This window comes from Nicotiana tabacum, chromosome 10 (genome assembly GCF_000715075.1).
Source record: "Nicotiana tabacum cultivar K326 chromosome 10, ASM71507v2, whole genome shotgun sequence".
Lineage (NCBI taxonomy): Eukaryota > Viridiplantae > Streptophyta > Magnoliopsida > Solanales > Solanaceae > Nicotiana > Nicotiana tabacum.
The window spans coordinates 158,960,659-158,985,324 of record NC_134089.1 but is presented as its reverse complement, the minus strand read 5'-3'; the positions used below and the strand labels follow the sequence as shown (position 1 = coordinate 158,985,324).

Sequence of the window (24,666 nt, the reverse complement as noted above, 5' to 3'; positions counted from 1 at the left end):
TATTTTCTTATACCCTGTCTGTGAAACCTCACTCTTTCTTTCTAGCTCTCAGATATATTTTCTTCTGAGATTGTGATGATAAAAATGAGAGCCGAAGCTCTCATTTTATAGGCAGAATACAGTCTACCTCATTTGACAGCTTCATCTCTGCAGCGTGCCATTTTTGACAGAAAACAAAAACGTGGGCTGCTGCTATTACCAACTTTGACAAAAGTGAGGAAGGAAGAAAATTTCTTCCTTGAAATGTGGGCTAGACCCCACAGTATAGTCGCAAGACCTGAACTCAAAGGAATGAACGGGATGCACAAGAATATGTGGTTTAATTCAATACAACTTTTTGCCATAGAGTAACATATATGTATACAGAAAGATGGAGGGAGTACATATTTCAAGATTTTTACTTTGACTCATTCTTGAGAGCAACATTTAAAAAATCCAATCTTTACAAATAATGTCCAAACACAACACAACAGAAACATATATGTATACAGAAAGATGCAACATATTAGTACAAGATTTTATGCATAAAGATCAATACTTTGACTTGTTTTTGTGAGAATTTTGAAATAATGAAATAGGGTGGAGAGAGAATAGTACTTTGAACTTGAACTTAATTGTTTGAAGCTTGAAACTTGTAGAGAAATTTGTAGCGTTTGATCTACGAGCTCTCTCTTGCTTTTTGTTATAACTTCTGGTGTTTTCTGGGTTATGAACACCCTTATTTATAGTTGTGGGAGGAAAGAGTTATAATAAAAACAAACTTTTTCCTACCAATCAAATTGAAGTGTGACAAGACCACATTTGATTAGCCAGAACATGTCACTTGCACATGTGGCGTGGTTTCATTGGTCTTTTAATGTGACTTGGACATGCCTTGTCATTTTGATACGTGGCATGATCCTATTGGCTCTTCCGTTTGACTTGGCGCGCCACGTCATTTCACGCGTGGCACCAAACTGGGCCTCTAGGAAGATGTCATCTTGGTCTTAATGAAGTTGGCATGATCGGGGTTAAGTGGGCTAGCCCAATATAATTAATCTAATTATATTAGCTCATAATATTTATTTGGACTAGTACATTTAAAATAGTCTAAATTATTTATTGAATTTAAATTCAATAAATTTTACATGCCTACATTATTATTTTTAGTTCAAATTTTCAGGATAAAATAAGTACTGATGAATCCCTAAATAGTAGCCCTAAGAATGGCCATTTGTGTACTTCCTCGGTTACGACTCCAAAATTGAAAATCGCACTAACTAGTCAGTTTTCGGACAGGTTCAAAAAATAGCCAGTGTTTGCAAACCCTCATTGAAAAATAACCATTGTTTTGTTGAAACACAGAAAGTTCTTCCAGCATATTATGTTGGAACTCCAACATACAGAAAGTTCTAGCATAATATGTTGGATTATGGAGCTCCTGAAATTGAAAAAAAAAAATGCATTACCATACTGTTATAGGTTCTGTGACTATCAACTTTATAGGCTTCGAATGAGTATGAATATAACACTTTTTCAGACCTCTGTTCTCAAGATTTGGCTTTGTCCAGCTTAAGGGGTAAGACAGTGTTTGCCAATAGAGAGGCGTGAAGTTGGAGCAGAATTGGTATAGTACAAGTTAGAGTATATTATCTTAGAGCTGCAATGGTTGACTGTAAATTTTCCTCTATGATTAACCAAGTAAATTGTGAAACTTATGGGCTCATAAAAAATTATTTGCAAAAATGTAAAAGGCAAAGGTTCAAAAACATGCAACCAGCAAATTTCAAGTGCTTGACCAAATGTTATAAGGAAAAAGTACCAATACATTTAACTGCCCCATAATTCATACTGCACATTTTCTTTCCTATTCATGTTTATCAAACTATTTCTAAATAAAATGATTAACATAGCAAGAACGTATGTGCAGTTAAATGTTATGCCTAAGAAGGAATTGACTAACCAGGTGTAGACTACACTTTGAAAACAGCATAAGCAGCACATACCTTTTATCATTGAAAATCAAAATACTGCATAAAAACAACCACAAACAAGATATACAAGAAGTAACTTCATAAATCATATGAAGAAATAGTACCTTTTGGTCATGCCACAAAGAACTTAGAGAAATACAACTGACAGAATCCAAATAAAGGAACCCCTAGATGGAAAAAAAATCATATGAAAAATAAAAGTAGATTTAACTAATGAAATTAGAAGCTGACACACAAGTATTGTTTACTGACAATAAAAGTATAGAAATCTTTAGATGTAAAAGTAAAACATTTTTCATTTATATATTTCTATCACTAAATCCTAGTTCAGTAAAATGTAAGATTCTACTCTGACTCATTTGCACCTCATCCATATAACTAAAGACATTGTTGTTTATAGACCATCACTTGCACCTTGCTAATTTTTCATTCTTACTCTTTAAAGCATATCATCAGATACATAAAGAACACAACAAAGAACGTGTAAGTGGTTAGCAATTTTTCGTTTCCTTCTTTAAAGCATAGTGACAAAAGCAGAGAGAACATATTAAATCCCCTGAAATCTTTAGTAATTGGCTATGAGTTATGGGTTTACCTATTAAATCAGGAAAATCACCCTACTAAAAGTAACTTAATTGCAGCAGTTCGGTCATGGTCATTATATATCTTTGATAACTTTTCCAGTTAAATCATCTCGAAGTTGAACCTTGTCCAAAACTTCTCCAGTTGAATCTTTGTCTACTTTTCCTTCTGCCATAGTGAGACACCACAATTCTAGCATAACGTGATAAATAACTACATATTATAAAGATAAACTGCAAACAAGTAAAATGATCAAGAAAGCATCCATACGAAGAAATTTTACCTTCAGCAGAGAAAGATATGGAAGCACAAAAAAGCAGCTTGTTCTGCCCCATCTTCGGAAGCCCTTTCTCTGGGATTAGTACGGGAAACAAAATCAAACAAACAAAGAATCCAACACTTTGGATTAGAGCATGTTTCATTTCGATAAATACAGTTTCTCAGTGTAAAGAGCACAATATTTACAAGGAAAAATACTGCAAAGTAGGGTAGTTGAGAAGTTGAATTTAACATTACAATACAAAGGCTTGCACAGATATACCTAGTTCCTATATCTGGTAGTGCGTAAAAAAGGCCTATGAAGTATATGTTAAGTATTGTATTAGTATAGGAATCAGATAATAGGTAAAAGAAAGTAATATACACAATAATCATGAAATCATAAATACTGTCGCTGCTAACTTTTTTGTTGTAGCTACAAGGCAAAATATAAGGCCGACCTTTGCAGAAAAACAGTGGGTAGGGGAGAGAATATTGAATCGTTACGAAAGAATATTAAAAGTTACAAGTATGCATTTAATGCACCATACAAATCCAAAAACACCAAACAAGTTCTATCGAATTTGTATATATAAGCTACTAATCACTGAGCTCGAAAGTAAGAAGTCATGTACAAATCTTTCAAACAATTAAGAACCAGCTCACTTTTTTCATGTAAACTCAGAATAACAAAATGGAATAAATCAGCAAAATAAAATACATCAGTAGCAGACTAAAATTGTAGCTTAAATCCAACAAAGTAACCTTCATCCACTCTAAATCCCCAATTTATAACTCTTGGTCAAAATACAAAAAACCTTCAAACATAAACAAACATGGAGAATAGTTAGATAGTAGAAGGAAATTCCAATTTCTTTCAAGGTATTTTTGAATTTCACAAAATTAACATAAAATTACAATTTAATTTCGAGCAACAAATAGACAAGAACCCAAAAATAAAACAATCACATTTACATATAATGAAAAAAGTATGTCAATTGAGCAACCACTGAACTGCAAAAACCCAAGCAAAACCCCAATTTTGTGTTACAATGAAGAAGCAGAAACCCAAGGAATTCTTAGCGAAGATCAGCGGTGACCGTGAACCATGTGATTTACAATTTAGCAACTAACGAAGTACAAAAATCCAAGTCAAACTCCAATTCTTTCTTACAGCGAAGAAAAAGGTTATGGAATTCTGAGCGAAGAGAGACAAAAGTAGAGCAAATTCAATTCTGACCTTTGAAATTACCTATTTCATTCTTCTCTGAAAGATACAAATCAGAAGGCAGACAAAGAAAAACAAAGAAGATGAACAGATAGAGATAGAAAGTGACATATCTGTCATACTGAAATACTGTAGACCTGTTGTCTCGATGAGGACCAGCATAGACAAACAATAGCAGCGAGAGGAAGCAGAGATTTCATGGAGGTGTTCAGAGAGATGGGAACTTTGAGATAGTGTTATGACTGATAATATGAAGTGATCAGATGTTACATGGAAGTCCACGCGTTGGGTCAGCAACATACAAACCCAAGCGCCCATCATAATCTAGGCGACTACTTTGTTGCTGTCACTGTTAGAGCGCCTACAGGTGTTTTAAGGGAAATTAAAATGACCAGAATACCCTTTTATAGGCAAGCACACATGACGACCTCGACATGCTTCTCTCGCTCTTCTATATCTACCAGTAGGATAAGCCCAGGCTTCGCCCGGGCCCAACACTAACAATGTTATACTTTTAGTTATATGTTATGTTACTTTGTCAACATAAAGGTGTTGATAGTAAATTTTTCTTTTTGGAAGTAAATTTGTTAGTACTAAGCTAAGCTTGCATATTATTTTGTATAGGTATGTGGCTATGGTTTTACTGTTGGATTAGAGTTATGATGAAAAGAGTTAGTTTGTATAGCTAATGTAAATAGTTGATGCAAACCTGCATAGTTAATCACAGAAAATGTGGAAGGATTGTAGTGCAGTAAACAACATCACCAAAATCTGCCTTGGTAAGAGTCAGTTTGCCAAGCTATTTATACAAAATGTGAAACATTGTACTGCAGGAAACAGTTCATGAAAATCTACTATTTACACAAAATGTGGAAGAATGTACTGCAGTAAACAACACCACCAAAATCTGCCTTCAATGTAAGTATTACAACAGCGGTGGGCTAGCAAAAAAACATTGGAGCGACCTTTGTTGCATTTCAAATCTGATGAGGCACCTGTATGAACAAAAAGTGAGAGTTAAATGTAAAATAGTAGTTGAGAAAATGTACATAAATTTTGTTTTGAATTGTTAAAAAATTCCAAAATTCTGCTGGATTGTGAGAACTATAGGCTTTACAGTATAAGCAAAATCCATAAGGTTACTTTTTGATAATGTTGTATTCTGACCCGGGCCCGGGCCTTAGTGGGTCTAACGGGTCGGGCCTCGCGGTCCCGGGCTTCGTGGTCCTGGGCTCTGGCGGTCCCGGGCCTGGCGGTCCCGGTCTTCGTGGGCTCAATGGGTGGAACCGGCCCGTGACGGGCCTAAGCCCACATGGTCCTGTGCTTAACGGGCCGGGCTCGTGGGCTTCGCGGGCCTAGCGGGCTTTTTTTTTTAAGGCAATTTCTTGTAGTATCATGGCTATATTAAAAATATATATGTAGTATATATGTATATCTAATTATTAAAGTGCTTGACGAAAAAGAAAATAACAAAACAATAGTAAAACACTAAATTGTCATGCATAATATATTTTCTTGTAGTATATTATATTGTATCTTATGTATATATATTCTCTTATATATTTTCTTGTAGTATATATATTGTATCTTATGTATATATATTCGCATAATATATTGTATCTTATGTATATATATTGTATCTTATGTATATATGTTCGCATAATATATTTTCTTGTAGTATATATATTGTATATTATGTATATATTTTCGCATAATATATTTTCTTGTAGTATATTATATTGTATCTTATGTATATATATTCTCTTATATATTTTCTTGTAGTATATATATTGTATCTTATGTATATATATTCGCATAATATATTGTATCTTATGTATATATATTGTATCTTATGTATATATATTCGCATAATATATTGTCTTGTAGTATATATATTGTATATTATGTATATATATTCGCATAATATATTGTCTTGTAGTATATTATATTGTATCTTATGTATATATATTCTCTTTTATATTTTCTTGTAGTATATATATTGTATATTATGTATATATTTTCGCATAATATATTTTCTTGTAGTATATTATATTGTATCTTATGTATATATATTCTCTTATATATTTTCTTGTAGTATATATATTGTATATTATGTATATATTGTAGCTTATAAATAATTCTAAGTATAGACAAAGAAATATTGCGAAAAGAAGCTCATGGGTAGAAGCAATAAATTTTATTACTAAAAATGGCATATCTTTCTTAGTCATCCTTCCCCCAATGGAATGAGCACAACAAGGTACTAATACCACCATTAGAAGGAAAAAAAACTAAGGAAGATGTGCCAAAATACAAGTTACATATTATTCTAAGTATTATCTCTAACAAATCTCATAAATCCTTCAAGGTTCGGAGGAGGTTGCGTTGGTGGCGGTGGAAAAGAAGCTTGTTCATCACCACTTCCGGGCGAAGCCGAATCCTCCGCAAGTTCCGCTATCATTTCTTCATAAGCTTCATCTATCGCCGGTTGTGCTTCTGCAATTCCAAAGTTTCTTCTTTCCGAGCGGATCCAATCTCTAAACAATACTGATTTTTCCAAGCTATCCCTCATAGACGCTCTATGATCACCTATTTGCAATCTTGCTTGACTGAAAGCGCTCTCTGATGCAACAGTTGAAGCTTGAATTGATAAAATATCCCGAGCCATCCTTGCAAGAACAGGAAAATGTCTTTCCCTTGCCTTCCACCATTCCAAAAGATCAAAAGAGCCGTCTGGATTCTCCTTTTCAAGTCCCTGAGACAAATAAACTTGAAGCTCATTTAGATGTGAAGTTTCATCATAATTTTCACCTTGAGACCCCCTGAACTCCGTCCAAGATTTAAGAGTTTTTAAGCCCGCAACTCTTTTAGACGATTGTGAGCTAGACGAAGTAGGGGTTGGAATAGTTGGCCTAGCATGCTCTAAGGCAAGTTGATAAGCATTATAAACTGTTTGAGCATTAATCTTAATTGAAGCTTTTGCATCTGCAAGTGTCGCAATTTCCTCATTTGAAAGATCTAAAGCCTTATAAATATTTGAATACCAAAAATGAGGACCTCCCAATTTCATTGTAGGATTTAGCATTGCAGCAAGACCATAAATAGGAGGGATAGGAAAAAAAATATTTTTTAAACTTTTGTTTCATTTTATTTATAGCAAGTTCATAAATATCCCCACCCTCACTAAATTCAACAAACAAATCAGATAGTGCTGCAATATAAACTAAACAGTTTGAAATAGTAGGATAATATTGCCCAGAAAATGCATTTGTAGCAATTTGAAAATGTTCTAAAAAATCTAAAAGAATTTTAACATTAGTCCAATCTTGAGTGGTAAGCATTTCATCATCATCCTCACCACCTACCCGAGAATTAAACGTTGCATTAATTATATAAAGATTGAGAGAGATTGAGAGATTGAGAGATATTGAGAGATATTGATGAATTGGTGAATAAAAATGAAAGAATGAGGGGGTATTTATAGTTGAGAAATGGGGAAAAGTGTAATTATATAAAGTTTGGGGTTAAAATAAAGTTTGGGGGCCAAATGACCATTTTTTAAACTTAAAAACGGTCATATTTTCAGCCCAAACGGCTAGATTTTAAATATGGCCGTTGGAGAATTTTTTTTTTTTTTTTTTAAAAAAAAAAAAAATAGTCGTTGGGCCCGCCAGGCCCGCCAGGACCGGCCCAGGCCCGTCTGACGGTCCCGGGCTAAACGGTCCCGGGCTCGTGGGCTCAAACATGAAGACCGGCCCGTGACGGGCTTAGGAGGACCACCAGGACCGGCCCACCCAGGACCGGCCCACCAGGACCGTTAGGACCGCGGGCCCGGTCCGGTCCGGTTCAGGCCCGGTCCGGTCCGGTTCAGGCCCGGTCCGGTTCAGGCCCGGCCCACCGAGCAGCCCTACTTTTTGACATAAAATAAGCATTGTAATGGACAGAAATTGAGAGAAGTAAATGTAAGTATTCATTAATTAGTAGTCTAAAAGCAAACAACAGAAATTCTATTGAGAATTGCAAATGTCATCCAGCTAAATAATTTAACAAAGAATTAGAATGCATGAATGGATGGATAAACAATGTTGTTACCCGACAAAACTTTTATTATATATGAAATTATTGTTTGTGTTTGCAGTTGTTTAGCAGATGCAGCTTTTTTGATTTGGTGCTTACATATAAAGTAACTTAGTTAAAAGGTCTTAAAAAAATAGGGTCTATGAAGTATCAGTTTCTAACCTTGACTATTTTTGCCGAAGACTTGCTGAGTCTATGAGTGGTTTCTTGGTTGGGTTTCCATCTTGTGCCGATGGAGTGCGATTTGCTTCTGCAGAAGTGATGGATTGTACCTTTCTTTTTTGTAAATGAATTTTGAACAGCTTGTTTAGCAAGTGCTCTCTGATATGCTCAACAGGTAACAGCTGTTTCTGTGGGAATAAGTTTGCTACAGATTGAGTTAAGTGAAGACTTTAAACTAATTTGGAGTCACGCAAAATAATTCTAGAGTTGGCAATATATACACCTGGGCAATGGTAGTTTCATATACTTGCTCTGTTGTCATTGAAAGCATTGTTTCAGCTACTTTGTCCGACACCATTGTTGTTATTGTTCCGCTCTCGTCTGTGATTTCAACTTCAAATTCACATCTACAATATTGTGTTTGTGCGATGATAAGGTTTTAGTTGTCAGATGTCATTATTGAAAGTGTGTCAATCGTAAGAGCTATTATTACCTTGGAATCAGCATTCTCTCTAGCTTGCAGTTGATACAAAGAACTTTTTTTTTGCGCTTGATTCGTGCTAGATGTTGACACTCAGAGCATAGAAGTACGAAGAAAAGTTGGAACTCACTTGGTAATGATATTTCTCCTTCAACATAAAAACTTTGTGCCTGTTGAGAAAATAATAGAAAGATACTACTTAGTAATCACAACATAGAATAACTCACAAGATAAAATGGCGATCCCAGTATTGGTGTTATTCAGTTACCGATGTATCATTCTGTTCTTATTTCTTGCGACCATATTATTTGTCTTACTGCTAAGAGTTACGTTACTAGTAATGTTATAGCAGAAATAGAATATACTGAGAAAATGTTTTAAGCGTATCAGCTATGTGAAGTTATGTGAAGTTCATTTAGCTAAAAATTGTGTTATAAAACGTCGACAGAGGTTTAGTTTCTCTATTCATGTTAATATATGTGTTATTGCATTTGTTTTATGATTTATTGGAGTTAAATCTCTATAGGTATACAAATATTCGGCTAATTTTCTTGAGCTTTATTTGTCTTGGGGTACTCCTTTGTTTGCTGGTGAAAAATATTTCTCTTTGTTTACGTAGTTTCTTTGTTGATTTCTGGTAGAAAATAATAATTGTCAGAAGGCTATTTTTAATACGATGTAGAAGCAAAAGAACAATCGATGGTAAGCCCAAGTCATATGTTTTAATATACTTACAGTGGACTGTGAAAGAATGGTTGAAATGAGAACTATTTGGTCTTCAAAAGGTGCAACATTTAGTGTCGAAGGCGATTCTGATGTACTTTTGAGAGTGTATTCAATTAGCATATGTTTGTTCTCCTTTGTCCTGCGATGTAATAGGAGATATTATAGGTTTTTTTGGAATCATATGGTATTAAAAAATGGAATGTATTGGCGAGCAAATAAAACACATTTCATACCAATTCATTAAATTTGTTGCCTGCGGGTACAAAGGATCGATTAAGATTGATGAATTGAACCTTGTTGTCAGGCGAACCTCTGCATATCATATAATGTACTTGTTAATGAATAAGTTAACAAATCTAAACATTGATGTACATGTGTGATGTAAAGTAACTTGTGAATACCTTGTTTAAAGTTAGAAACAGCTATTCGTTTTGCAACAATGATAGGATATCTATGTAGCTGCTGTAGTAGTTCAGTTCCATCGTTGTCAGCCAATTCCCCCCATATAGTAAACAGAAAAGGTTTTTTCCTATGATATTAAGGATGAAGTATTAAATACATATTTTGTTGTTAGAGGTAGTTAAAGTAAACATTACTTACTTGTCTTCTATGAGAATGGCCTCTTGAAATCTTCTGTTTTCGCTGCCCTGTTATTTCATGGTACCGCAATTTGCCACAACTGCCACCAAGTCTGCTTTGGAAAAGCATGTGGGTATAAAAGTATAATGTCGCTATTTAAATTTGATAATGAAGAAACATGTTTTTTTACAGCAAAAATAAAATAGTATAAAGTCATGTTTGTTTACCGAATTCATCTTCTAGAATTTGTTTCTCGATATCGGCAAAGCACACCATGTTTAATTTTGTAGGCAACGGTAACATTGATTCTTCTTCATTGTTCTCTGTAACTTCTTCGACAATACTGAAGGTATCGACGACCCATTCGAGTCTGTGCATGGGAATTGCAAAACGTGACGGTTCCCTAACTTTAGCTGCTGAGATGAGGTACGTGTGGAAATGTTTGAACAGGTTGTCATAATGTGCCACTTCAGGACCATATGTTATGATGCAGATTTGGTCTTCCTGCAATTTGTTAACATGTAACATGGAGAAAGTGCTTACAGATATGATAGAAGCTTATTACTATGTAGTTGAGATGATTGTGAACTTACTTTTTCATCTTCGTGCACCCGGTTATCTCTGCTAATTTTGGGGCGGATTTTGTCAACAACTTGTATTTTACGAGTCCAATCTCTAGTAAATGGCGTGATTTCCTGGATGGTATATCGCTGCTCCATCTTTTGAGTAGCTTGCAACCTGTTGTAGAACAAAGTAGTTGAGCGTGAAGAATTATATAAAGAAAACAATTGAATGTTGGCCATAACGCTGGGGATAATTATGTGCTCCGTTGAGATCATAGCTTGTCAATTTAGTTTGGATGGTTTATTCTCTCGCAAAGTTATATTGGGTAATCTGATGTTTGCGCGTAAACGTAATTGATTGTTTGTGTTGCAGTTTATCAGGTATGAATTTGATGGTGCAACAAATGTTTCTTCATTTCTCCCGGGTTCCTTCTGGGAAGCTGAAAAGGAGTTAGTTTTTCCCTTGTTATGTTACTATGGTAATTGTGATTCCCGCATGTTGTTAGTTATATCCTATAATTTCAAGTTGTAAAATTGAGGGTGAAATGAAGTTCAACCTTGTAGAAGGAAAGACCATGAATAAACATGGATGCCATCTGTTGCATTCTACTAAAATCTATAGAAATTTTAAATTGTAACTTGAATTAAACTTAGCTTTAACAACATTAAAAAGTATAAGATGAATGGACTACCTGGGTTTTTTGGTTAAAACTTGCAGTGTAGCTGAAAAGTTAAACACAGTGAAGGAAGAAGGGAAGCAGAAGATATTTAGAGAGACGATTTTGTGGGATTGGTTTGAGTAGTGAGTGTTAAAGAAAATTACGCCATGTTGTGCACAAGTGTCAACAAAATTTACAGGTGTTGGTCTTGAATTATAGGTGTAAGCTAAAATTAATCTTGGAATGACTTACGCAGCTTTCCCCTCTCCTCTACGGAAGTAATCTTTTCAAAAAATATAAAAAAGAAAAAGAAGCCAATTTTCTTTCTATGGACCCCTTCCACCAGATTACTTTACTGACGTCACCGTAGTTAGTGCATTAAGAAATAATTCTCAGCAATTAAGTCATCCGATGGTGGCACTACATCATATTTAATATAGATAGGTGATTGTTGATAGTATGTTTTAAAAGGTGGGGCGTGATGCGAGGCGTCTTATCTTTAATGAATCGAGGCGTAAGCCTTGAGACGTGGGTGTAAGTCACACGTATCTTTAAATTTTATTAATTTCAAGAATTTTAAGATAGTATAAAATAAAAATTATTTATAAAAATTACATTAAAATCACAAAATTATAACAAATAATCTATTTAAAATATTTATAAATTATAATTCAACTATGAATAATACGAAAAGTATGAAATGTATTCGATACAAAATCTTATATGTAGTTCTTAAGGAGTAATGAATCTTGAAAGGATTTCAATATTATAATTTGATTTTGTCTTAAAATTCGCCTTTTATATATTTAATATGCTTTCTATTTGAAAGAGAATTTATATAAAAACATAATTCACAATTTAAATATGATTCTATTAAATTAATAAGTATTGTATCTCCTACAAGTTGAAAAAAGAATATTTTAAAAAATAATTTTTAAAAAAATTACGGACTATTATATAGTAAAGACATAATAAAAGTTAATAAATAAATACTTTTTAAATGAAAGATTCATTTAAAATTAACTATCATAGTAATTTTAGTAGATAACGTTTGCTTATGACATAAAATACTCTCAACTTAATGATTTATGATCAAGGAAAAAGTTATTTTGAATAGTCAATGATTTATTAAGAAAATTTGAGGATTTACAAGGTTAGTTACATATAGTTACATAAAGTTTTAGTATTAGGCAAACCTGAGTACGTTGGGCATTGGCTGTATTTGGGGTGTAAGTTCCAACGGCCGAAGTGTAAATCTGACGGCACTAAGTCCCACACATAAGTCCAGGGGCGTTTTACGAGTGTTCCGCCCCAAGGCGAGCCCCGACCGAGTCCTAATTGTGCCTTTTAAGACAGAGGTTGATACAAATCAGAATTAGCTAGTTACAAAGCAGAGTGGAAAACAGAAGTGCACAGTGAAAGCAGGGAAATATTTATGAAGGAACTACTGTAAGACAGAAAGGTTCAGTAAAAGCAGTGAAATATGAACTACTGTAAGAGTTTCATTTGGCTGATAAAATTGTTTCCTTATAGGGAAGTTAATGTAAGTGACTGTAGAGGAAATGTTAGAAGTACAAAATAACATGAATTGGTCTGTCTGGGCACACCGTTAAAAATTTTATATCGTTTGGTTATACGGATTGTTACCTAGCTATTCCGACGGTAACCTGAAGAATTGTATTAGTGCTATATATATGTAATGGTATCAAAATCATGCGTATGCGCGCAATGTATAGCATAACAGGCGGATAATGTTATATATTGTGAGGAATCATGATTGTATCTGTGAAGACGAACACTGCAGTTTACAATTGAAGTTGCGGACAAAGTAGGCAACACTCAAGTTTTGCCTTGGGCACTTATATTTTTGGCTGTCATTAGCTGAAGATATAGCAGAATTGTCGTTGGCAGAGATCACTGGTAGTTCCCAATTGAATGGGAAATAGTTGTATGTGAAAAGAACCTGCATAAATAACCACTACACATATCAAATGAGAAAATACAGATCAGTTGTATTATCTTTCGGTCATCTACGTTATCCATACGTTGCAGTGAACCAAAAAAACTGGCTTATTCCAGACAAAACATTAGGACATGTAAGGCTTTGGTATTATGACAATTCATTACAGTACCATTAAAACATGTGAATCCGGGTTTCAGTCTAATGTAATTTAACAGATTTAATGCCAATTTGATTAATATTATGTTTTGTTGCAGGAAATGAAAGGTAACAGTAAAACGAGAGAGAAATGATTGTTTTTCATAGCTGAAGTATCCATAATTTACTTCTAGTCGACTCGAACGAATGAGTAAGTAGGCATGCAGGAGTTGCCATCCCTTCCTCTTTTACTTCGGCTTCTCTCTCGGTTGCCTCTCGAAATGTGGCAAACAACACCTCCCAGCCATGTCAGTTCAACTTAGACTTAGGGCTGGCCTTGCCTCATTCTTGAAGCTACTATTTCTGCCCAACCAAACATAGAATAAAGTAACAAAAGAAGTAACGTTGTTACTCTGCCTTTTGCAGTTCCCTCGTATGTCTTATCTTCCTGTAGGGACCTAACGAAGCTTGGACTTTGAAGAACAACAATTTTACTTTGTTTTAAGGGTCGACAAATAAGGAGTGGACTTAACTTCATGCCCATTATAAAAGGCGCAAGGATATTTGCCTTACTGTAATCGAACCCAGGTAAATCTCCCGTGACTGTGTCACAGAAATACAATTCTAGTTTTAACCCTAAAGTGTAGTCTGCCTTAACCTTGTTAGTTACATAAATGGGTTGTTGCTTCTTTTCCTTTTACGTAGGAGGAGGACATTACCATTTATTGAAGGAGGTAATCCAAGGGCAATTAAGCGAAGATGATCATCCTTTTGCTCCTGTAAGGCTTCAAATGATCTTGTCCAATAATCCCTACAAATTTTAAGTTTGGCGTAGGCAAATTCAGATAAAACATATTGTTAAAATCAGTACCAAAAAGAAGAAAATCATATTTTTATCAGACTCCCTCCATTTTTCACACGCAAATCGTTTTTCTAGTAACCACGTATTACTCATTGTTCATCTGAACCAAAATGAGCCAAGTATGACTTGAAAAGTGACCTTTACATGATGGCGTGGTTGATGTGATAAGTTGTGCAGTTATACAGAAAGTGCAACCAACTTTTGAATCTTAAAGTGAATGTTATAGCCAGTGCACCTTTTCTTTTTTAAAAACTATGTAATTCGATAAGTATTATCAGAAATACACTTTAGCGGAGCAAAATTGTCCAACATTTATAGTTGTCCATTAAAGACCAAATTACTGAAAAGACTTGAAGAGATCTGTTGATTCATTGTATAGAAAGAAGGCAATTTAAAGATTTTAAGTTAGAAGAGCCTCCATTTGCACATAGAACGAAGAAAATATCCCCCCGCCCAAAAAAAAATATGGGAACAAACTTCCCAAAGGAAACATAACAGAAAGATCAGTCAAGGTCAAAATTAAGAGTTGTGGAGAATGGAAGAAAATAACAAATATAAGGAATCACAACTTGGTAGATGAAGTACTAAACCTGTAGAAAATAGTACTAAACCTGTAGAAAATAGTTGACAGGTCTTTGTACCAACAAAGGTTCATGAGGAGGTAATTGTACGGATACAATGCAAGCAATAAAATTTAGAAGAGCTAACTTAAATGAATAAAGATGTACAAATAACCTTAAAGCGCAATTTATCTGGATAGTACAAGTGTCAATTAGCAAGAGTTAGTATGCGACCTCATAGTTGAACAGCTCAGAAGTTAGTTAGAGGTTATATATTTGCAAGGAATAAATCAAAAATGGTCACTCAATCATGCGTACAGATAAGATTGAGGGCTAAATAAGGCTAACACACACAAAATGCAAACAGAAAGTACCACTTCATCAGGTTTACTTTTACTTATGCTTCCAACATCTACATGGCAAACATTTCATAAAGCGTGCACTCTAGCATCCCAACGATAAATCCAGAAAAGTTGTAAGTGTAAGTTGTTGTTTAACATTTTGAATATTCCTGCGACCTAGGTAGAAACAAATAACCATCTTTCACAGGAGATTGGATCCTTTGAAAAGGAAAGAAACCAATTAGTAAAAGGATGTTATTATCAAAGTGGAAAATTACAATCCTTCATTCAAAAAGAACTTTTTGCAAATGCGTAAAAGTTTTTTCTATTTGGGCAGAATTGTGCCTCTTCCATGGCAACCCATCCAGAGAACATTTCTTTGCCACCTTACATTGACCAGTGATTTCACTTGCAGGTTTCAAACATTGACTCCGTAGAGATGCAAAAAATACAACTGCTTTTTATAGTGTAGATTGGAAAAAAGAGGAAAATAAATATGAATTCCGGGGGAAAAAGGTGGTAACCAGGAATAGAAAGGGAAAGAGTCGATGACAAAGGGTAAGCGCTTAATTACTCTTCACTTTCACTATATTATTATTCCTCAAATGCCAAAAAATAAACTTGGTGAAAAAACAAATATTAGCGCAAAATAAAAGCTAGTTAATTTATAAAAACAGAAAGGAAATGATTAGAAGTATAGAGCAAGTTTTAACATGAAATTGATATCTTCATATCTAGTAGATTTAAATTCAAAGATTGAATTTTGAAGAGAAACATAAACGATTCATAATACTCAAAATAACCAATATCGCGTTTGAGCTCTAGATAATCCATATTAAATATTTCTGATGCAAGATATGAAACAGGAAATAATAGTTGAACCTAGCGACCTTGTAACATGTTTGGTGGTTGTTATGTATGCAGCATGCCCAAATAATTGATTTGCTGGCGAGATGATGCCTCACGTACAACTTACTTGGTCCAACTCAAAATTTTGGTTGGCTAAACATAGGAGCATAAAAGAAATAATTGTGACTAAAGGCGCATAGAATGGGGAAAAGAATTGTAATAAAGTAAACCAGAAGAACCTTGAAAAATATATACCTTATTGGTTTTGGAAGATCCAACGTATGTTGCTTCACTAATCATCCCGCCTTTTAGTATTGCAAAGCATAAATACACAATTAACCCTCCTCCTTTTTCCGGGCTTGGGACCGGCTGTGGTGCGGTAGTGTCACTGAAACACAGGCGGAGTTAAAATTTGGTTTTTTTATTGTTGAGCTAAAGATCATTAGGTTTCCTACGAGAAAGCTTTCTGAATAATTTCGTCGTAAACGACATTATATGTTGAATGATCATCATTACTGTCTGTTGTTGATGGTCGAATCAGTATTTTAACACAGTTTGAACTTTTGGCTCTTGATAAAGCAACGTAAAGTTGACCATGAGAAAAAACAGGTTCACGTAAGTAAATTCCAACAAAATCTAATGTTTGACCTTGAGCTTTGTTTATGGTCATAGCAAAGCACAGTCGTAGGGGAAATTGTGTTCGCTTAAATTGAACAGGTATTTTTTCATCTTGTGATGTTAACAATGGTATTCTCGGAATAAATACATGTATATTTTTGAAATCACCACTTTCAATTTTAGCACTTATAACATGTGTTTTAAAGTGACAGCATGTCAACCGTGTGCCATTGCATAAACCTTCGCAAGGATTCACATTTCGTAATAATATAACTGGACAATTTTCCTTTAAAGTTAACTTATAAGGCGGTAAACCAGGAGGATCTAAACTATGTAGAAAATCTTCAAACTGACTTTGATCATTTCTGGGGATTTAGTGATTAACATATTATTTAGTTTGTTGATAAAGTTATTCTTCGTTGTTAAAATAACACGAGATGTTATCATAGATGAATCAGGAGAAAATGCATGCAAATCAGGATATGTTACACTAAACAATGCATCTAAGGATTCTTCTTCGGTCGTAAAAGGAATAACAAAGGAATTAGGAATCTCTATTTTTTCTTCACAGTTAATTGTTTTTGTTCCATTTCCAATTCAGAGTAAATATTCACAAAAAGAAGGATTTGTTCTTGCGCGCATATTTTCAGATAGGTACAATTTTTCAAGTTTATTCCAAATTTCAGAATACAATAAGCTTTCGTGAATAAAATCTTCTTTTTTCCCATATCGAACAACTGGTAGAGTTTGTCTAAAGTAACCTCCAAATACAACAACTTTACCACCGAACATTGTATTGGCATTCATAATATCTCTCAGAATTGCATCAAGAGCTGCAATCATATTCTTTTTTGCCATTGATGCCTCATCCCATACAATTAATTTTGCATCGCTAATTAAACGTGCGACTGAACTTTATTTACTAATGTTGCAGCAAAAATTATCATCTATATCAATAGGCATTTTGAATCGGGAGTGAGCAGTCCGTCCTCCTGGAAGGATAGAAGCTGCCACACCAGAAGTTGCAGTTGCTAAAGCTATAAATCCTTGGGACCGGACAGTTGCCAATAATACACGGTACAAAAAAGTTTTACCTGTTCCTCCAGGACCATCGATGAAGAAAGCTCCTTGTTTTCCAGAAAATACTCTATTAATTATTGTATTATAGGCATGTAATTGTTGAACATGAAATCTCTTCGGTAAGATCAAGTCTTTTTCACTAACAATAATATTTCTTTCAAAATGAACATCCTTTGCATCCTTTGCAATTTCAGAAGGTCTAATGTTCTCTAGAATAAGCTTATACTCATTTATGTCGTGTCCCATAGAGTACAAGATATCATTGATATGGCTTAAAACCTTGTGCCGAATGGTTTTTCCTTGAAATTCAGAGTAATGTTTAAAGTCTTCGGACATTGAATCTTCAAACATTTTCCATAATGTTTTTGGATTAGCAGGATTGCAATATACTAACAATGTCGCAAATAAACGTCTCAAGCTATACGTCATTTGATAGCTTACAGCCTCCGACATACATTCAATTAAACTGTTGTTACAGTATAATAATCCTCTTTTTCTGTTGATTCTCTAAATGTACTACAAGGTACCTCGTTAACGGTGCGAAGATCTTCATATGATTTAGGTCCTCTCACGTTCATCAATAATAACCTGAGATAATACCTCTCTCTTTCTGTTGGGTGACATGTTACAACACGTCCGATTACGTTACGTTTTTGGCGACGTGTCCACGTTCTATATCCTGGAGACCATACAAAATATTCCGGGAATTCCTTATACAATAATTGCATAGCTATAGCATGTTCATCGGTTGCATTCATAGCAAAAAATTCTGTCAACATTGTTTTTCTAATCATTGGATTATTTAGAATTCTATTAACAGTTTCATTGCTTTTAAAGGGAACAAATTGTTGCCCTTCTAAATGTAGTTGAAGATGATAAACACTCGGAGTCATTTCATTAATAGGAAAACCAAATAAACGCCATGCCGCTTCAGGGGGTGTTACCCATCTAGCAGATCGATATTCTTTTATTTCATCTATTTCTTCATTGCTATGTATAGAAAAGGCAATTTTATCATGTCCTTTGCAAATGTATTTGTAAATATATTTTACAACTTTCATATCAGAACAAACTTCAATATTCATATGACAGTCAAACTTACAAAGTAAGTAAGGGTTGTATGGGACAACCCATGAATTGTCCAGATATTGTTCTCTTATATGTACAAGTTCGTCTGTGTTTCGTCTTCTATAAATTGGATACGAATTCTTTCCTTTTGATGTTTACTCAACAAAATCTTTTGGATAATCAAATTTACAAAGCCCTCTTTTTCCCATACATGAATTTGTAGGATTTAAATCACCGCACGATTCGTGCATCATATGCTGAAGCACGCGTGAGTAAAGGTGCTCTTTGGTATTATGATCAGGCAACTCAGCGCAAAAAAACTTATCATAAGACTCAGGGGTTAATAATTTGTATTCATCACTAAGTATGATAAGAAAATGAGCATGTGGAAGACCACGTTTTTGAAATTCTATAGTATACATAAAAGCAGCAACTTTTCCAAAGATTTTTCTTTTCAAGATATCTGCCTTTAATTCTTCTACTTTTGCTCTGAATACTCGTGATACTAAATCAGGTCTATTTTGAGTTTCATCCATTGATAACAAGTGTTGTTTTATTTCTGGCCAAGACGTATTACATGTCATAGTTAAAAAAATATCAGGTTTTTCAAAACGTTGCACTAATGCAATAGCATCCATATACCGTCGGCGCATATCTCTTGGCCCTCCTATAAAAGTAACAGGGAGGAATGTTTTCTTCCCAATCTTGGAAGCTTCTGTTTCCCCAAGTCTTAAAAAATCAATAAGTCCTTGTAGCATATCTATTCGAAACAAATCTTGATTAAAAAAATAAAAATCTAATCTTTGTGTTTCTAGCTTTATGAACACATCTACTATGAATTATTGAAATAATCTTGCACAATGTAGGACTTCATTTTTGTCATCCTCTCTTATCTGAAATTTGTAACAATAATACTCACGGCAAGAAACTGTCTCTCTTTTCCGTTTTCCTTTTTCCATAGTTTGAGCTTCCATATCAAGAAATCCATCAATGGAACACATGTTTTTTACACTCGGTAATTCTTCATGTTTACAATAACGTTGATCTCTTCGTGTGATTTTTTTAATACCACAATGCCATCCGTTTTACTGTATGGAAATAACAACGGGTATTGTAATGGGTCATAACATCCATAATAATACTTTACTGACTGAATCTTGTTACTATATGTGTATATACGAATATGAGGCGTAGAAACAGTATCAGCAGCATTATCATGTACCCATATTCCAGCCACCTCTGTTGTAGTTGGTAGATTATATACACGTTGATCTGACTTTGGTTCATATTTAAGCGTGATATAGCAGTCGAACAGTTTTGGAACATTTGTCAAGGATTTTAAAAAAATAGAATATGGATTAATTGATAGTACATGCATAAGTTTATTTACAATTGATTCGTTGATATTTCTTGAACAAACCATTCTGTTAGCCAATTCATTTTCATTATCATAAAAGTATAACTGCATATTCTTTCCTTTTTTATCAGAAGGAAGTAAATCAGATATAAAATGATACATTTGTCCCTGAACTCGAAAGGTATATATACCATGATATCTCCTCGCCAAATCTTTATCGTTGGTTACACCAAGTGACGTAAAGGCAAACATATTGTTATATGTTCTAATGTAGGTTCGAAAGTGCTTAGCTTCTTCAGTGTTGCCTTTATACAAATCTGATAATTCATTAGGCAACTTATATGAAACTAACTTAACTGACCTGCTGCCACAACAAAATCCAGGAGGTTCATATTAAAACCTTTTTGCGTTGCAAAATTTACAGTTTGGAACGGGTTTTAATCGTGCATAATCCGTATCTGTGTCATTATTTTTCTTATGGATTACTTTGGTCAAGGTACAACCTGTATGTTATAAGTATTGTTAAAAATAAAGAGATGGAAAATATTCTACTAATGAATAGTGTTACTCTAGCTAAAAGAAATACTAACATTTGTGTATGGCAATAGGGAAGACATTATGTTGTCCCTTATATATACACGATGTTGATCCTGGGGCACAAATTGTCATAATTTAGATGTACACCTAAGCCGTGACATACTAACAAAGATGTTCATAGATGTTCTAGCTTTACCTCTTTCAAATACAGAAGACGCATGATCGACCTTTTTTCCTTTATCCAAAGAACTTGAGGAAGTATTAACATCATGCTTGCTGCCAACTGCGACAAATTTGAAACGCATTGTACATTTAATATATTCAAGTAAACATGTGATATCCTGCTCTGCGTATAAAATAATTACTTAATAAATTATGAATATTTATCTGTCTACTGCTACACTAACATAACGTAAATAAAACGCAATAATCCAATCTAACCTTCGTTGTCAGCAGACGAAGCCTCTTTTATGGTAAGAGCACTATCTTTTCGAATCATAGGGTGACATTGATACATTACTCTTTCAGCTGGATCAACTGTCGATTTTATGGAACTATTCCATTTTTACCGCTCAAGTTCTTTGGTGCGGCGTTGTAGTAACATTGTCTTTCTTTTATCGGGCGATATTTGCCCATAAATATCACATCTTCTGACATTCTTGTCAGAGTTTGGATGTTCTGCATATGGCCGTTTATTTCTTCGCTCGGGATACATTTTTTTCACAAGCTTGGTACCGCAAGATAACTGCATTTAGAATATTCAAACCAAAAGAGGCGTCAACAGACCCTAAGTAACAAATTTTATTGTTCATTCTACTGGTAAATAATAGAAATGTAATAACCCGTCGGGTTAAGTCTTTTAAAGACCAGCCTTTTTATAAATAAAAAAAGAATTACTGCACCACCCTTCTCTTCCTAAATCACCAATTCATCTAAATCTATAACCTAAACAATGGTGTCACTAATTAGCCCACAGTTATACAGAAACATTAACTATGAATCTCACCAAATAGCTTAAACTTGGTCAGCTAAGTATTTGACAATGACAGTCATACTAATTAACATAACCAAAATCTACATAACATTATACTCAATTTCACTAATCCAAAAACCTATAAAATCTAAATATAATAAAGATTCATCTAAATGTATAACCTAAACAATGGTGTCACTAATTAGCCCACAGTTACACAGAAACATTAACTATGAATCTCACCAAATAGCTTAAACTTGATCAGCTAAGTATTTGACAATGACAATCATACTAATTAACATAATCAAAATCTACATAACATTATACTCAATTTCACTAATCCAAAAACCTGTAAAATCTAAATACAATAAATAAAGAACGACAATGCAAAATAAAAGAAACTAAGAAAATTATTTTATAAAAACACTGTAGGATTTTCATTACCTAAGATTGAAGAAAGAGAACTATTGAATGGTTCTTCAAATCATACCATCTGAATCTCAATGACGCTTTGAGTTTGCTTTTGTATTCGTTTGTTTATTTATTTTTTTTATTTATTTTCCTGAATCTGAATCTGCAGAATTATAAAAATAGTACTTATATGTGATTTGAGAGAAGGGGTCCGTGGGGATCGAGGATATGGCAATGGCCACTTCCGCTACTCTTCCTCTACTTCACTTCTTCCCCTTTTTGGTTATTTGGGTCCCATTTTTAATTTTACTCCCATTGTCCCAAAATCTTTTAAAGATTTAAAGAAAGTAGAACATCATGGAAAAAATGAAGACAACTTAGAATTCACATAAGAAATCCAAAACAAATTAATAAAAACAAAGAACAAATCAGAACCCAACCTCAGTTTGTTTTCAGCTTTCTGAAACGGATCTTAAGACCAAACTGAAGAAAAGATTGTTAATCAAGCCAAAACCACAAAGATCTGATCTTTTTGCAGAAGAAGAAAAAGTAGAACAAAAAGCATAAATAAAATGAAATGCTGGAGTGATTGGAATAAACTTGCTCTTTATGGTATATGTGAATCGAAAAGGGCTAACTTCTCTGAATTCGTTGAATTAGCAAGTGAGGTCTGCTGGATTTTGAGGCCATGGATGCTCAACTTGGAAGTGGATGCTTGTAACAAGTTACGGGAATTGGGAGTCCACGCGTTCGGCGACCGCAGAAAGAGTCAGCAATTATAAGGGTGAGCTGTAAATTAATGAAATTACAGGAATACCCCAGACAAATTAGAAAATTCAAGGGAACACACACGTTGACGGAGAGGTGCCTGTGTTCTAAGTAGGAATTTATATATAATATGAGAAGCAAAAAAATATTATGATGACAAGTTGGATAATATTAAATTGACACATGTTAACTTTTTGGATAATTCTCCAACTTTGTTGGAGTTTCAAATTTATTTTTAAAAAAATGTAGGGACATTTTTTTTCAGAATTCAAAAAAAAAATAAAAAATAACTGATATTTTAAAATTTTATTTGCTGACAGTTTTAAATTTTGTTTATGAGTAGTTCTTTTCTTTGAATTTGAACCAAAAACGTAAAAAAAAGACTTAGAAACCACCAACTATTCTCACTTTCTCCATTCCCCTTCCTCACGATCAGTTTTAAAACTAACTGATATTCTCCTCTTGCATATATTAGATTAAAAAAACTTACAGTTCCCTTTTTACTCTCACCAAAAAATTGTCGGGGAAAAATTGCACCCAAAATCATTCTCTGTAATTTTTCATTGTTCAATTACTATGTCATAGTGCCGAAATCAGAGATGGCCGATCAATAAATTGCTAAGCGTCTGAATCATTCTGCATCTCAGGTACAGTACTCCCTTTTGTTTTTATTATTATTTTTCTTAATGTACATATTTTTAATTCAAAGTAGGAATTGGACAGTGAGACTGAACTTTGAATCATGTTGTGACAGATTTATGCAAGGACAATTTACTTTCATTTACAAATTAAAGTAAAATATACTAATAAGTCGTAACAGTTCATGGGACAATTCAATCTATAGAAAAACTAAAAGTTCTCTTTCTTTTTCTGATGTCAAACTTAATTATGTAGCCAACTTTGAAGTAGAACAACATAACAAGTCTAAGGTTACAGAAGCCTTCGACACTTTTAATCAGCATAGCATTGCAAGTGTAATTGGCGCTATAAAGCAAGGGTGCTTAATTATTTTGACAACATATTCTACGGAGGCAATTAATATTTCTAGATTTATAACATATAATAAAAGAATTTCTTTGGTTAACCTTTGAACTAATTCAACACCATTTAGAACAATAATACAATAATATTCGTATTATAGATAAACACTAAATGAAAAAAAATATTGTAGAACAAAAACTAATGTATAAAGAGAAAAATAGATATAACGTGTTTCTACCCGCATTTTATATGTATTTGATAAAATTAAGTAAGCAAATAATACTCGAAAATATTATTTATAATTTAAATGTAGAAATAATTACGAGAAAGTCATACAAGATAAATTACAAGAGTAATACAAAATTATATTTATTAAATTATATTAAACGAGTAATTTACTAAAAATTCAGATGAAAATTTAATAATATGACGTAATGGATAATACAATTAGATAAGTAAGAAACAAAAAATAATTTAATTTTTTGAAAAAATATAAAAATATAAGACTTATAACTAGAATTATGATGAGAAAAGTCGTACGTATACACATAACTAAAATTATAATAAATAAATAGTCATAAAGAAAGAATAAAAAAAAATCAAGTGATAGCGTAAAAATGTATATATTCAAATTAAAACTGCAAATGTTTTTAAGTTACTCTATTTGAGTTTAAATTAAAATAATTAAATATCTATATATTTTTAAGAAAACTATTATTAAAAAAAAGAAAAATATAAATAAATAAATAAATTATATAATATTAAGTACTTGCTAATTTAATTAAAAAAATAAGGAACAAATAATTTATTATATAGCACTAAGTACTTGCTAATTTAATAAAAAATAAATAAGGAACAAACAATTAATTTGATTA

The 24,666-nt window shown here is 33.4% G+C and overlaps 1 protein-coding gene and 1 long non-coding RNA gene across 15 annotated transcripts; both read right to left on the bottom strand.

Moving 5' to 3' along the window:
- Positions 1 to 1,087: 1,087 nt before the first annotated feature.
- On the bottom strand, positions 1,088 to 4,409 carry LOC107818517 (uncharacterized). 6 transcript variants are annotated; one of them, XR_012695850.1, is made up of 5 exons: positions 2,839 to 4,403; positions 2,569 to 2,747; positions 2,078 to 2,140; positions 1,522 to 1,985; positions 1,088 to 1,420 (listed from the first exon to the last, which is right to left on the bottom strand). It is a non-coding gene; the product is annotated as an uncharacterized LOC107818517 (long non-coding RNA). The 6 variants fall into 6 exon arrangements; XR_001655437.2 differs by having other exon boundaries at positions 1,943 to 1,985; XR_001655435.2 differs by lacking the exon at positions 1,522 to 1,985.
- Positions 4,410 to 4,758: 349 nt separating this feature from the next.
- Positions 4,759 to 22,829, bottom strand: LOC107807293 (uncharacterized). 9 transcript variants are annotated; one of them, XM_075223459.1, is made up of 16 exons: positions 22,483 to 22,821; positions 21,100 to 21,403; positions 20,712 to 20,941; positions 16,254 to 16,386; positions 14,106 to 14,197; positions 12,485 to 13,251; positions 10,660 to 10,804; positions 10,294 to 10,570; positions 10,088 to 10,178; positions 9,889 to 10,016; positions 9,721 to 9,799; positions 9,497 to 9,626; positions 8,774 to 8,931; positions 8,564 to 8,687; positions 8,281 to 8,468; positions 4,759 to 5,036 (listed from the first exon to the last, which is right to left on the bottom strand). In XM_075223459.1, the coding sequence occupies exons 11-15, from the start codon at positions 9,726 to 9,728 to the stop codon at positions 8,286 to 8,288; spliced, it is 603 nt and encodes a 200-aa protein (XP_075079560.1). In that variant the 5' UTR covers positions 9,729 to 9,799; positions 9,889 to 10,016; positions 10,088 to 10,178; positions 10,294 to 10,570; positions 10,660 to 10,804; positions 12,485 to 13,251; positions 14,106 to 14,197; positions 16,254 to 16,386; positions 20,712 to 20,941; positions 21,100 to 21,403; positions 22,483 to 22,821; the 3' UTR covers positions 4,759 to 5,036; positions 8,281 to 8,285. The 9 variants fall into 9 exon arrangements, 8 of the variants coding, with proteins under 8 accessions (XP_075079560.1, XP_075079564.1, XP_075079561.1 ...); XM_075223463.1 differs by lacking the exon at positions 4,759 to 5,036 and having other exon boundaries at positions 6,220 to 8,468; positions 20,712 to 20,771; positions 20,855 to 20,941; positions 22,483 to 22,829; XM_075223460.1 differs by lacking the exon at positions 4,759 to 5,036 and adding an exon at positions 16,040 to 16,151 and having other exon boundaries at positions 6,220 to 8,468; positions 22,483 to 22,826.
- Positions 22,830 to 24,666: the final 1,837 nt, after the last annotated feature.

Excerpts from the sequence above, each read along its gene's own strand:
- LOC107807293 (XM_075223463.1), bottom strand. Across the intron at positions 8,932-9,496 it reads CCATTCTTTCACAGTCCACT|GCACAAAGTTTTTATGTTGA; the intron begins GTAAGTATATTA and ends TTTTCTCAACAG. Across the intron at positions 8,469-8,563 it reads ATGAAACTACCATTGCCCAG|AAACAGCTGTTACCTGTTGA; the intron begins GTGTATATATTG and ends TTATTCCCACAG.